Source organism: Cyprinus carpio, chromosome A3, assembly GCF_018340385.1.
Source record: "Cyprinus carpio isolate SPL01 chromosome A3, ASM1834038v1, whole genome shotgun sequence".
NCBI lineage: Eukaryota > Metazoa > Chordata > Actinopteri > Cypriniformes > Cyprinidae > Cyprinus > Cyprinus carpio.
Window position 1 is genome coordinate 32412520 of NC_056574.1, and position 13965 is coordinate 32426484.

The following is a 13965-nucleotide window of genomic DNA, read 5'->3' on the forward strand; positions in this document are numbered from 1 at the left end:
ACTATGGAAGTCAATGGCTACCAGCAACTCTTCGGTTACTGATATTCTTCAAAATATCTTTTGTTTAAAGAAAGTTATACAGATTTGGAACAAATCGATAAAGTGGATGATGACAAAATGTTCATTAACTATCCCTTTAAGACCTTTTTGAACTGAACTGAAGTCTTTGTAAATGGTGAAGCCTCCAAACAGCTGAGTGTGTGCGCTTTTCTTTTTTTTTCTGTATGCCGCTGTGTTTGTGTTGTAGGGTACAGCAGGAGCAGCTGTCTGCCATCTCCAAACTGCTCCGAGAACAGATGACGGAGGGGGACGTGGACGAACCGCTCAAACTTGACTCGCTCTAGTCTGACCACACTCTCAGTTTCATACAGGACAGAACCCGGGCTATTCACACTACGCTGTTCACCTCTGTAGCACTGTTTACAATACTGCACTGTATCTACGTGTATGCTTGGAGTCACAGACACTCCTGCTCTTTAGAAAAGTAACTGAAGGATGCTTGTAATTTGAAAAGAGGTTCTCGTTCAACCCTAAAATGTAACTGTGTGAAAAGCCCAGCTTGGTCTCCACATGATTCTTTTGGAGTTTATATTAATAAATGCTTCATAACTAATCCCAATGCAGATTGCATATTCATCATATTTTGCTGTTGCATTTTCTTTGTAGATTGTTAACTCTTCTTGTTTGTTTCTGTTTACTCAAAGAACAAATACATTCAAAAAGAATTTGTATTTGCTGTAACATTTCTCTCAGATTTTGAAACTGTTTTGTTGTATTGTACTCATAAACACTCGATACCACAAACATAACCAAACTTTTTTCACGAATCGAGAGAGAGAGTGTGTGTGTCTGGCTTTGATCGAAACAGACCTGGTTCAAGGTGAGATGTGAAATAGTTGGGACATTTCCGGTGGCGATTAATGTCAGCCTTTTGTTGTGAAATTGCTCAGAAACGACGTGTTAAACTGTGAAAAAAGGGAGTGGGGGAAAACTGGAGGCTAAATGCAACCGATGTATTTTTTTTTTTTTATGTGTTTGTTAAAAAGAAGAGAAAACAAGTTTCACATTCAAACGAGGCAGTGAAAACTAAAAACTTTAAACTTTAAAAGTTATAGTGGTTCCACAATGTTATGCACAAAAAATCCAAGACGCCTATTTGAACAAAGAAATGGAGAGTGTGTGTTTTTGAGGTGATGTATTGTTTCACACACGTGCACTCAGACAGCTACAGTTTAAAGACGCCGAACAAACAAGCATGCTTGAGTCTCGAGATGCATGTCATATTAAAACAGCAACAGTATTTTCTCGACAGAATATAAATAGAGCGTGACGATAAAGTTAGGTTGATTAATTTCAAATAGCCTAATGATTTTGATGTAAAAGAGGTCTTCGTGTGTTTGTTCGGAACACGCCCACCTCTCGCGACACTATGATCCGCCCAAACAGTTGTCGGGTGATTTAAAGATTTGTTGCGGGAACACTGGACTCATTGTTACCGTCCCCTCACCACTGTCTCGCGCGCCGCTGCCTGAAACCACCTGCGCTCAAATGGCTCTCAATCTTAACGGTATGTAACCTATCTTTTGTTCATGCATAAGTGTGGCTTACATCGGTCTGCGAACAGAGATCGCAAGAACTGTTCTTTTGTGCTAAACGAGCGCTTTTCTGTTTTCTGTTTGCAGTCGACGAGGCTCGAAGCGGCGAAGATAACACAACACCTGGTAAGTTATGCACACATCTTCCTCATGGCTTTTATGAAAAGTAGGCACAGCTCTCTTACTGTACGCGATTTATTTATTTATTTATTTTTGCTTTTTCCCCCCACGTGCTTTTAAGTTGGAAAGTATGCGCACGCTAAAAAGTAATATAAGTGATAAAAAAATATATATATTTCAAAACGTATACAAGGTTTTTAAACATTTCTGCTTCAAACTGTAGTCCTGTTTATTGTGTTTATATACGTGCACACGGTTTAACAGATTATTGTGCTGATACTAACTATAGACATTAGTGACCCTGGACCACAAAACCAGTCACAAGAGTCACTTTTTCGAAATTGAGATTTATACATCATCTGAAAGCTGAATAACTAAGCTTTCCATCGATGCATGGTTTGTTAGGATTGGACAATTTGGCCGAGATACAACTATCTGAAAATAAAAAAATTAAAATTCCAATTATTGTCCAAATTAAGTAGCAACGCATATTACTGTTGAAAATACACTTTTGATATATTTATTGTAGGAAATTTACAAATTATCTTCATGAAACATGATGTTTACTTAATATCCTAATGATTTTTGGCATAAAAGAAAAATTGATAATTTTGACCTATACAATGTATTGTTGGCTGTTGCTTCAAATATACCAGCAGCTTATTTGACTGGTTTTGTGCTCCAGGGTCACATTTACTGAGTATATCTCTTTTATCTATCTATATAGAGAATATTTTTGTGTTAATGTTGTTAGACTTTCCGTCCTGTGCAGGGGCAGCCCAGACAGTAACCACAAAAGTTTACGTTGAATTAAATGCCAGAGAAACTTTGTGTAACCAAAATACCAACATCAATCTAGAATAAAGAACTTTATGAATATTGCAGGACTTTTAGTTATCAGGTCTAAAATACATAAAGACTCTCATTTTGAAATGTCTATGCTTTACTCTTTCTGGCTGGTCATTGAAACGGATAAAATATAAATTTTAACAACAATCTACAACATTTTCAGTGATTGTGGACTGCTCTGAAACGGCAAGCCTGTAGAATGCACAACAGCACTGTGTCTTGACTTGTGCAGCACTCATATATATATTTTTTTTAACGAAATCAGTGCCTTTTGAAGTTTAATAATAACATAGTAATAATAACATTTGATAGTTAAAGGAACCCAAAGCGATGTCTGACCGACCAGTCCCCCTTTCAGCTGATCTACTCAAATGTTCTCATTACATATTACAGTGATCCTGTTGTGAAACAGTGGTTTTGTGGAAAGGATATATGTAAACTGAAATGAAAACTTGAGATCTGGGTTTGAAAAAATGACTAGCTGTGTGGATTTTTGTACAAAGAGTTGAAAAAAAGTGCCAAAGCGAATAAAATACGTAAGAGTCTTCAATACTGTAACGGATACAATAACAATACAATACAATAACGGATTTGAGTTTGAGAGCTAATGCACTGCAGAGTTTAGCTCCAGCCCTGATCAAACTCACCTACCTGTGATTTCCTAATGATCCTGAAGACATTGATTAGCACGCTCGGGTGTGTTTGATCAGGGTTCGAGCTGAAGTCTGCAGGGAAGTGGATCTCGTGGGCCAGATTTGAGCACCCCTGCTCTTAAACATGGATGAGCATTAGTCAGACGGGGGTTCCCTCTGACACCAGACACACACAGCACTGTTTTACAACACACAGGACGCAGGAGATTTCATGCTGTGCTAGAAAACGAGATGGGGGTGTCTGGGTGGGGGAATCGGTGTGATGGCTCTTTGAACTCTACGACCCTTCATTCATGGTGGAATTTGGTTCACCTGGAGGGGGGACTTTTAAAACAAAGATCTGTGAAAAGTCAAATGATAAGCAAATTTCTCTCATAATAAAGGGTTTTGTTTATTAAAAACAACTCCGTTTATGTTGTTTTATCAGGGCGTGTAGAAGAAGATGCATTTTAGTATGGAAAAAGTTTATTCATAAGAATATGGTAATGACTGGCTGAAGTTAAAACTTCAGAAAGTTACAAAAAAATGGAGGTTCAGGTTGCATTTTGAATAATGATCATGATTTAGGTAAGAACAGTTCATCAGTTAGTACCGCACAACAACGTTTTCAAAACTATTAGCTTTTACACACATCTGCGAAACCAGCCAGAAATGCTGTTTTACATATGCTAGGCCAGTAGATGGCGCTGTCACCTTGTTAGTAAACAGTACCTGTAAGGAAGTGATGATTATATTGTATATGATGCATCTCTGCTGTTGGTTGTAATATTGTTGAAGTAAATCCAAACTTTGCTGAAGAAGCGTTAGCAAACTCTTGAGCAGCAACAACAGTACCATATACTCCGCCATTGTTGTGTATGTTTGTTCGCTCTTGCTTTTAAAATCAACACGTACTGCTCATGTCTACACACCTAACATGTGATACACAAGTGCATGATGTTACCGTTTTCAAAGATTCCCGTATTGGGTGTTTACACTGAAACGATAACTGCCATTTTGAAAACCTTGCACTTTGAAACCCGTTTTCAAAAATATGCGTTTTCAGTCCACAAAATGCCGTTGTCGTGTAAACGAAGTCAAAATACATAAAAAGTTTCCTGTTTTTGGCCGAAAACATTGTCGTGTAAACATCGCCCAAAAGATGGGTTACAAGACTGGACTATAGTAGCCTTAAATTTAGAACGTACTGATCGCTGTTGAAAATGGAAAAAAAATAATATATTTTTTTAAATAGTTACAACAGAATGTCAAATTAAGAACAATTTTAATTCAGACTTTTGGTGAGACGCCTTATCTATGTGTGCTCCAGCACATTCATCAATTCTTGCGACGCATGCCTTGAAGCACCTAAATTGTTGGCAGATTTAAAGGATATGTTTGCCAACTTAAAACCAGGTTTGTATAGTTACAGTGTTGGCAGTATGTGTGCAGGAACTCTTTCTCCAGGTTTCCTCCACCCAGGTTATCAGCAAAATGATCTGCTAACTGACGTAAAACACATCACTCTGCATCATGCCGCTGACTTTAACAGCTCCAGGGCTTTTGTTGAAACGACAGAACGTTTTTGTATTCCTGCTTTCGGTCAGTCAGATCGGCAGAGGCGTGGCACCAAAATTAAAGTGACATTTTTGGCAAAACAGAAAACCAAAGCCCATTTTCTGTTTTCTCTTCTCGTATATCAGATTTCAAACTTTTTTTTTTTTTTTTTTTTTTTTTTGCATTTCTACTGCATACATTATAAGCCTGTAGCAAATTAGCTCAAAAGGCAAATATTAATAATTAACTTGTTTTAAAACATTTCTTTGGGTCCAAACGGACCCAGAATGTGAAAATCGTATAAATATTTTGAATGCATTATACGGGTTAACACTGTTTTTAGTAGGCTACACAATATGCTAAAAAAGAGTTTTTTTCTGTTTTCAGTTGACGATGCTCGTTGTCTTTCAAATGGTGACGAGAATACAACTCAAAGTCAGCTTGTTACACCATCAGGTGTCCCGTCGTCGTGTGCACCTGATAAATCAGCGGCTCCGGATAACCTCAAACCGGTGGTATCAGTACCTTTGAGTGGCAGTAACAGTGGGTCTGAACCGGTGACGCCGGGGGATTCACTCCAGGCTATAACAACCCAGAGTCTTGAGCCCAAGTCCAGTGGATGCAACACGTCTGCCTTGAGATGTGGGGAAAAGCGGGAGAGGGAATCAGACGACCCCTCTGAAGTTCCTGTGAAACGCCGCTTGAGACCATCAGAGGATAACGGGAAAGAATGTATGTGATGATCATCTGTAACGATTGTGAATTTAAATTGTCGCATGCTAATGCAAACGAATCTTCTGTTTCACAGGTTCACCAGATTACGACCAGAGATGTGCGGAGCTATGGATCGATGGTGAAATGGCTGCTTGTGAGGCTTATGAATTATCAAAGTCCAGCAGCGACACCCAGCGCCGACATGTTGTTCCACAACACGACAATAACAGTTCTGTCAGTCGGCCTCCCACACAGAAGGACTTTGCACGTGCTGTTCGAGCCGAAGTGGCAGCCTGTTTTCAACCCCTCACAAAGTTGATTAGTTTGAGTATTGAGTGGAGCAGAACTGATTTCGCTGAGGTGATAAGTAGACTTCGTGCACTGCAGAGGGATACCACAGAGTTGGGAAGTGAAATCCGTAATATGCGAGCAGATAAAAGACAGGCGTTAGATGAAATCTCTCTTATGGAAGAAAGAATGAGCGTCATTCAAAGGTGTGTGTTAGAGACGCACCAAATTATGAATACTACTAGAAAATGATGGGTCTGTTTATCATAGCATACTGATTTTGGTTCAACCCTATTTCTGCTAAACTTTTCTTCTTTTATAATATAAAAAACTATTAACTATAAATAATTTTTTTTTTTTTTTTTATGATGTGCATGCTTGTTTATTACATAACTTTTGTGTGTTATTTTAATTTTTTTTTTTTTAATAAATTGTTTCAAAATGGCCCTAAAAGATGTCACAGTGATTTCAATGACATCCAACCAGATGTGTATGTGTGTATGTATCTATATATAAGGCTTATTTTATATGTAACTACAGATAAGTATTGAAACAATTTAAATCTAGAAAAAAAATTGTATTTTACCTAATATTTGTCTCTGCAGTGTATTGTTTTATTTTATGCACTGATCAGCCAAAGCATTAATAATGCGAACAGGTGAAGTGAATAACATTGATTTTGTTTTTTAAATGGCACCTGTCAAGGGGCAGTATATATTAGACAGCAAGTGAACAGTCAAATCTTGAATTTCATATGATGAAAGTTGAAAAAATGGGCAAACAAAAAAGATATGAGTGACTACGACAAGTGCCACATAGTGACGGCAAGACAACTGGTTCAGAGCATCTCCAAAACAAGAATCATGTGAGGTGTCCCGATATGCAGTGGTTGGTATCTACCAAAAGTGATGCAAGGAAGCAGCGTCAAGGTCATGGGCGGCCAAGGCACACTGATGCATGTAGTATACAAGCTCATAAGTGTATAGTACAGTGCTGTGCAAAATTCTTGTAAGATTCCTTCACCAAGGTAAGGAAGGCAAATATATGTTTTGTGATTAGTTCACCCAAAATAAAAGATTAGACAGATTTAGCGCATTAAATATGTTAAGCTCAGATGGTCACACATGTGAGCTATTATGTTTATTAACGTATGTAGTCAGGGACAGAGTACAAGGATAAGTGTCTAACATAATTCTATATTTTAAGCCAAGCAGAATCATGAATATTTCTATTCTGGTGTCACCACTGCCCTGTGATGCGGGAGAAGAACCAAATCAAAGTCTGTTCAAGTCCATTCCTGACGAAATATCAACTCGAACATTTTAATGAACAGCATTTTTTGTTAACGGTTCGTCATCTTAGAAGTAATAATTAGACGAAAAGATCTGCTTTAATCGCCATTGATCACAGTACACTTAGACAATTGTTTTATATTACACGTTAATTAGGCTAATTTTATCCTATCATGTTTTTTTTTTATAAAAAAAAAAAAAAAAAAAAATTAATAATGATAATATACAACATAAAACTTTATAATAAAACATAAACAACAACACATACAACTGCTTCAAATAAAAGTGTTTATTTGGTACACCCAATTGCAACAGCGTTTTAACACTTAATTAATTAGACGTGCTTAATTTAGAACGCTTTTTATCACTTAATCTGTCAGAGGGACTACTGAACAGACATTTAGCAGTTTATCTATTGAAAATCAAAACAAAGCTCTATAAACACCACGCACTGGTCGCGCATGCAACTTGAATTGTTTTTTGCACTAATTGGTTTGTCCAAAAAAAGACAACACTGTCCCAGGCCACTGTGGCCGTGTACCACTTCATTTGTTATACCCTTCTCTCTTTCTCACTGCTGATGTCATATATGAATGACGTCATGTTTTTTCATATTGTATGGAAGTCACTGTACAGCATCAAATCTATTAATTAATAGCTGCAATAGTCATACAAGTATATAGCCTCTTAAACATATACATTTTGATTATATTTATTATATAGGCCTACATAGCGTGTGTTTTGTATATGTGTTTTAGCTTTTGTGTCTTGGGATAACACACTTGTTACAGTTTTGTTGCATATTGATAACACAGTAAGACTAAGCCAAAAAAAAAAAAAAATGGCAGATTGGTCTTTACTTTGCTAACACAACTTTAACTTTTTTGCAGTTATTTAATCCTTTGTATGATTCAAATCTCATGTTAATGAATGCACTGTTTTGCTGAGACCAAGCTATTTTTTGGACACTGTGTTTAATCTGTCTTTAGTGTAAAATGTAGGAAAGGCTTTCAATTGAATTGCATTTTTATGCTTCACCACTAGAGGGCACATGTCTTTTACACACATATCCATATAAATTTGTACCTAATTGCTCTCAGACATGACGTGTACCCTTGTACTCATCTCATCATTAAAGTTTTGTGGATATAACTCTCAGAGCCCTTACTCTCTAACCGGAGTCACCAGTTTTCAAGGACTATCTGAACATTTCAGAGGCACCGCTTTATATACAGTAGCCTATATAAATATTTATGATTTGCATGCAGTTTTGGTTCTGTGCATCCTTTGCACAAAAATAAATAGTCTCATTCACATTCATCTTTGTGACTGTCAATTCTTTAAAACACAGATGTGACTTGTCAGAACATTTGATCTTTACACTAAAAAATTGCTAGGAATTTACATGATTAAAGATTATTATTTAACAAAATGTAATTTTCCTATTCGTTTGGGCTCTTTGACCTTGCATATTCATATTAAAATTTCTGATCTAGTCATGTGAGAAGTGTGACAAATGAAAACATTTGTCAAAATGATGACAAGCTAGCTAGAATATGAAATAAGCTAATTGCCTGACTTTAATATAATATAACTATTCTTAGCATGAACATGAAGATTTTATTTTACCATTATTTAAGCATGAAGATTAATCAATAACTTATTTCATATTCATAAATGTTTGTGGATGGATCTTTCATAATAGTGAGGCAACGTCTTTGACATCAAAACTCGACATACAAAACACACTCAACAAATAAAAACAACACAACATAAACCAACATTACAAAATAAACAACACTTACTGCTAAAAGTGAACCAAAAACAAGTTCAATAGCGCAAATAAAACTAACATTAAAAAAAAAAAAAAAAATTGTTCATGATGCTTTGCATGCTGGGTGCCTTCATATATGCACTGGTAAAAAGACTGCATAATGAAGCTGCCAAGTTTCTGCATCATTACTCCAGTCTTCAGTGTCACATGATCCTTCAGAAATCAGTCTAATATGCTGATTTGCAGCTCAAGAAACAATTCTTATTATTATCAATGTTTGGGGTAAGATTAAAAAAAAAAAAAAAAAAAGAATAAATAATAATTTTATTCAGCAAGGACACATTAGTTTATTAAATGTGATAGCATAAAAGACTTTTATAATATTACTAAAAAAAAATATTTTCCAATAAATACTGTTCACTGAACTTTCTATTCATCCAAGAATCCTAAAAAAAAAAAAAAAAAAAAAAAAAAAAAACATGTTTCTACAAAAACATTAAGCAGCACTGATAATAAAAAATAACCATTATTAAAAAATGAGCACCACTAATAACTGATAATAACTGAACAGCAAATCAGAATATTCGAATGATTTCTGAAGGATCATGTGACACTGAAGACTGGAGTAATGATGCTGAAAATACAGCATTGATCACAGGAATACATACCTTAAATTATTTTAAATTATTAAATTAATTTTATGATTTAAATGTTAAATTAATTTAATAATTAATTAAATTAATCTAAAATATATTCAAATAGACATCAGTTATTTTAAATTGTAATAATATTTTATAAAATTGCCATTTTTTTACTGTGTTTTTGATGAGATGAATGCAGGCTCGTTGAGCACAGAGACTTCTTTCAAAAGCATTAAAACATCTTAACTCACCATGTATTTCCATAGGATAGAAAACAGATGCTTGGACTGTTTACTAGGATCCCCGTTTGATTTGACAAACAAAAAGAGAAAATATTACAGGGTTAGAATGACTCTAGGCTAAGTAATGATAAAGTTTTGAGGGGAACTATTCCCAAATATGTCACAATGATCAGCTTGAAAAACTTGATGGCACTTTCTTATGTTTTCAGAATATCCTTTGCTTTGTGCAGTGAATCTTACTCTATTAAATCCTTAAAAAGTAAACTGTTCTTTGCTTCAAGGTGCTGGTTTCACCCTATGTTTTAGCTTGTGATCACTGTGATACTGACATTAACTGCTTTATTTAAACATGCCCCAGGTGTGCAACATCTGTTAGTGGTATACCTGGAAGATGATAGCACCCCCGATCCTTTGATCACCGCTCACCCTTATCTTTGTGGAAGCAGGTGAAGGGATGCAGAACCACAAGCCTTATTCTCCAGTTTTCACCAGGTTCTCCACAGCACAGTCTCATTCAGGCACTTGTCAGCGCCACATTCACCATCCTGTTCCAGGTGACTTCATTTGAGAGGAGACAGGAAACACTTTGATCTGTGGCTGAAACAAGAGACTTCTAGATTAGTGTTTGTGTGCGCATGCAAGTTTAAGCATATAAATGAGCCCATGGATGGTTGAACAGTCAGTTCCATGTTAGCAGTATTCTCAGTACATTGTACAAAAACTCCGAGTTCCTTTAGTTTTAAACATACAACAAGTGAATGCATGTTGTTGGCGATGAAGAGCAATAGACCCAAAGGAAAGACAAATCACAAATGAGATCACTTATTTCTCCTAAATAGCAATATGATTAAATGAGGAAAAAATGTAGACTTTTGCTCAAGTCTTCTGCTTTTCAGATTTTTCTCTTGAGAGACCCCTCAGTAATTTCACATTTCCTTTAGAGTCTAAAAAGAATATTAACAATGTCTCAAACTATTCTTGCATTTGCCAGGATACTAAAGTCTGAAATCAACTTGAAGATCTCAATAGCTATATTTCCATCAAAAAGTTGCTAATTTAAATGATGTGCAAAATTATAATATTACATAAAACATTTGTGAATAAAGCACTGTTTCCATCCCATGCTCAAGAGAATAAAATCATCACTTCCAGGGAAACTGGGAGAAAGTGTCAATAGTAAAAATGAAGTCACATGATTTTTTGATGAGTATCAAGGAATTTATTCAGTAGCTTATGTGCATGTTTTCTTAAAATTTTATCAGATTCAATTGTGTATACATTTTTTTATGAACATTATTTGAAGTTATGCTCATCTTGGCATTTGCATCCAGTGTTTAATATGCAGTATCCCAAAATTCACAAAAAATAGGCGGATGTAAACATATGTAAGCTGATGTGAACTTAAACATTATTCATCAAATTCTCCCAAATTCAAATGTTCTGATGCTCTCCACATTCATTTTATTGTTCTCTACAAAAAAGTAAAAAATGTAAAAAAAAAAAAAAAAAAAAAAAAGAACCTAAAAATGGGAACATTTAAATTAACACCTAAATTAATATTATTTAATATTACATCAACCTAAATACATTCATTTATACAAACAAGATATATATATTTTTTATGGGTTAAATCAGGTAGAATAACTCTTTAATGTAAAAATTGCAGCACTTTATGCCACTATTAATGTATCACGTCAATGTTTGCCTTATTTGTGTCTCATGTATTTATTACATATATTGGTTGGTTAAATGATCTCATTGTTGTAATAACTGTATATATATATTTATATATAGCCTATATATATTCTTTGATAAACTTTGTCCATTTATCACATTATAATATTACATAAAACATTTGCGAATAAAGCACTGTTTCCATCCCATGCTCGAGAGAATAAATCATCACTTCCAGGTTTATTCTTTGATAAACTTTGTCCATTTATCATATTATATCACTTACAAACACACACACACACACACACACACACACACACACACACACACACACACACACACACACACACACACACACATTGTATTATTTTGTACTGTTTTTTATTTGTTTTTATTTGCTGTTGTTTGTTGCGCTTTGGTGTGTTATATAGCCTATATATATATATATATATATATATATATATATATATATATATATATATACTTATTAATATGGATTAATATCTTGCTAATTTATGCTATAGACACATATTGTGCCATTTTTTTATATAATTAATATAATGTAATTTACCAAATTCACTATTATTATCAAACACTCTTTTCATAATCTAATAATAATAATAAGAATCATTATTATTAATTTAAATCATTATATTCTGTGCTTCACCAGAAGCCTATATCAGATGAGTCGAGGCTGAAGGATCTGTCTGGCGCAGAGCAGCGGATGGGTCCCAGAGGGCGGCAGAGCGGCGCGGGCGGCAGAGCGGCTCTGCTCCCTCCCCCTGCGAGGACCGCCCCGCGCCGCTCTGCCGCTCCGCTCACTACTGGAGCTCTCAAAACACGCTCATGCAAATCAAGCCGACGCTCAGTTTGGAGTTTATCGACACGGACTGCCGAGAGAATACCTTCTTAACGACTCGAGCGCGAGTAGAAGCGGTCAAGAGAGTTCAGACTTACAGCGAAGAGTGTTTATAGAGCAAGAGCTGACTGAAGGGACTGCGCGCGCTGCTGGTGAAGTGACTGCACTGGATGCGACTGAGCGAGTGACCGCTCCAGCCTACATCGAAAACTAATACTTCTCTCTACTTTAATGGTAAGTGTGTTCATCATAACTAATGTTTTATTGGTGCTAATGTTTTGTAAGGATCTCTGTCTGAAGATTGAATTAAATCTGCCAAATGTATCAACTATAGAAACTGAACAGTCTAAAGTGTGCTCATGGATGTGTTTTAACTTCAACCGGCAGCAGCTATTATTTGGTTTATATGGTGTGCATAAATATGATTTATCATTGTTTGTTTATTTTGGCACCCATGTGACGTCTGTGCTCAGACACCTACTGTATGGACTGAAGGGGTTGTGTAGTAAACATCCAGACTTCTAACCTAAAGAATCTAGTTGTAAACCTCCCAAGAGTTGATAAATCACCAATGCGTCCTTGGTCAACCTCAGGTTACTCCGGGACTGAACCTGTAGGTGTTCAGAGATGTCTGTTCAGCTCAAGGTCTATAATACTCGCAGAAAGCCGTCTATTGGCATCTCCATCCGTCTCAGTGGAAGTTACACACTGTCAAACACAGCCCCAGAAGTATGCAACCCTCACCCCATGGAACTTTTGATTTTAACAACGTGTTATTAAATGTTGAAATGAACTAAGATTAATAAATGAGTTGTCCAGCAACAGCCGATTAGTGAGGGGGACTAGTTTTTAACCTTGGTGCTTTAATTAGCATGCTGATAGCATTCTTTCGATTTAGGCGAAAGATTTCGACTTTAATTTGATTTCTTTTAAAGCAGTACAACTACAGCCGTACACAGTGATGTAAACGTCCTCTAAGAACCGCATCTTATAGCGATCAGGTTAATCGTAAACCAGCCTAATTATCACGCTTCATAAAACTGATAATGGGCTCAAGTCATATCAGAAAGATGGTATTTACCAGTTAAATGCACATGAATGCCACCACAAAGTTGTAATGATGAAAATATTGAGAAAATATCACACACAATGGATGCAGCTTCTGTATTTGTTGAAATGTAATGTTTGTTTTTTTTCATTTACAAATTGCATGTACAAAATACAATTGTACAATCACACTAGAAATAATGGTTCAGTTCCCGAAATTGAGTAAAAACATAAAGCAAAAACACACCTAATGTGCATTTTGTTTATCAGTCATATTGTAGAAGTAGAGTTAAAAAAGTAGACTTATTTCTGTAGAGTTGCTATATTGTCATCTTCCTTCGACCGAAGTGATCTGAACAGTACCAATGTCTTGATGTTGTAATTACCACTTCCCAACTCATAAATACAAACTTCCCAGAAGTACTTGAGACAACCATGATTAGCGACTCGTGGTTCTGGCAACCCAATGTTTATTTTTTTGCATCCCTAAAATCAAAATGATGGTTTGTACACATGAGGGCCAGTTCCTGGGCTTGTCTAACTGTTATTCCAGTTTGTGAGATATTTTCATCAGTCAAAGCAGTTCAATCCACCTTCACATTCACCTGTCCTGTTCCTCCTCTTTTCTTTTTTGAACGGTGGCTTTCCCCACAGTAAGGAGCATCTGTAAACAAGCTCATA

The 13965-nt window shown here is 35.8% G+C and overlaps 2 protein-coding genes across 7 annotated transcripts in view; both read left to right on the top strand.

Moving 5' to 3' along the window:
• Positions 1-1430: 1430 nt before the first annotated feature.
• On the top strand, positions 1431-6088 carry LOC109064097. Of its 2 annotated transcripts, none has more exons than XM_019081108.2 (4): positions 1431-1567; positions 1683-1721; positions 5210-5485; positions 5562-6088. In XM_019081108.2, the coding sequence occupies exons 1-4, from the start codon at positions 1549-1551 to the stop codon at positions 6005-6007; spliced, it is 780 nt and encodes a 259-aa protein (XP_018936653.1). In that variant the 5' UTR covers positions 1431-1548; the 3' UTR covers positions 6008-6088. The 2 variants fall into 2 exon arrangements, with proteins under 2 accessions (XP_018936653.1, XP_042586502.1); XM_042730568.1 differs by having other exon boundaries at positions 1434-1567; positions 5141-5485.
• A 6083-nt stretch (positions 6089-12171) lies between these two features.
• Positions 12172-13965, top strand: part of LOC109103391 (caskin-2-like) — a 56002-nt gene continuing 54208 nt past the window's right edge. For 3 of the 5 annotated variants that reach the window (XM_042730588.1, XM_042730593.1, XM_042730610.1), the window contains exon 1: positions 12172-12471. The gene's annotated coding sequence lies outside the window, so the exon portion shown is untranslated. The remainder of the gene's footprint in view (positions 12472-13965) is intronic. The other 2 variants (XM_042730602.1, XM_042730597.1) reach the window with 1 other exon arrangement.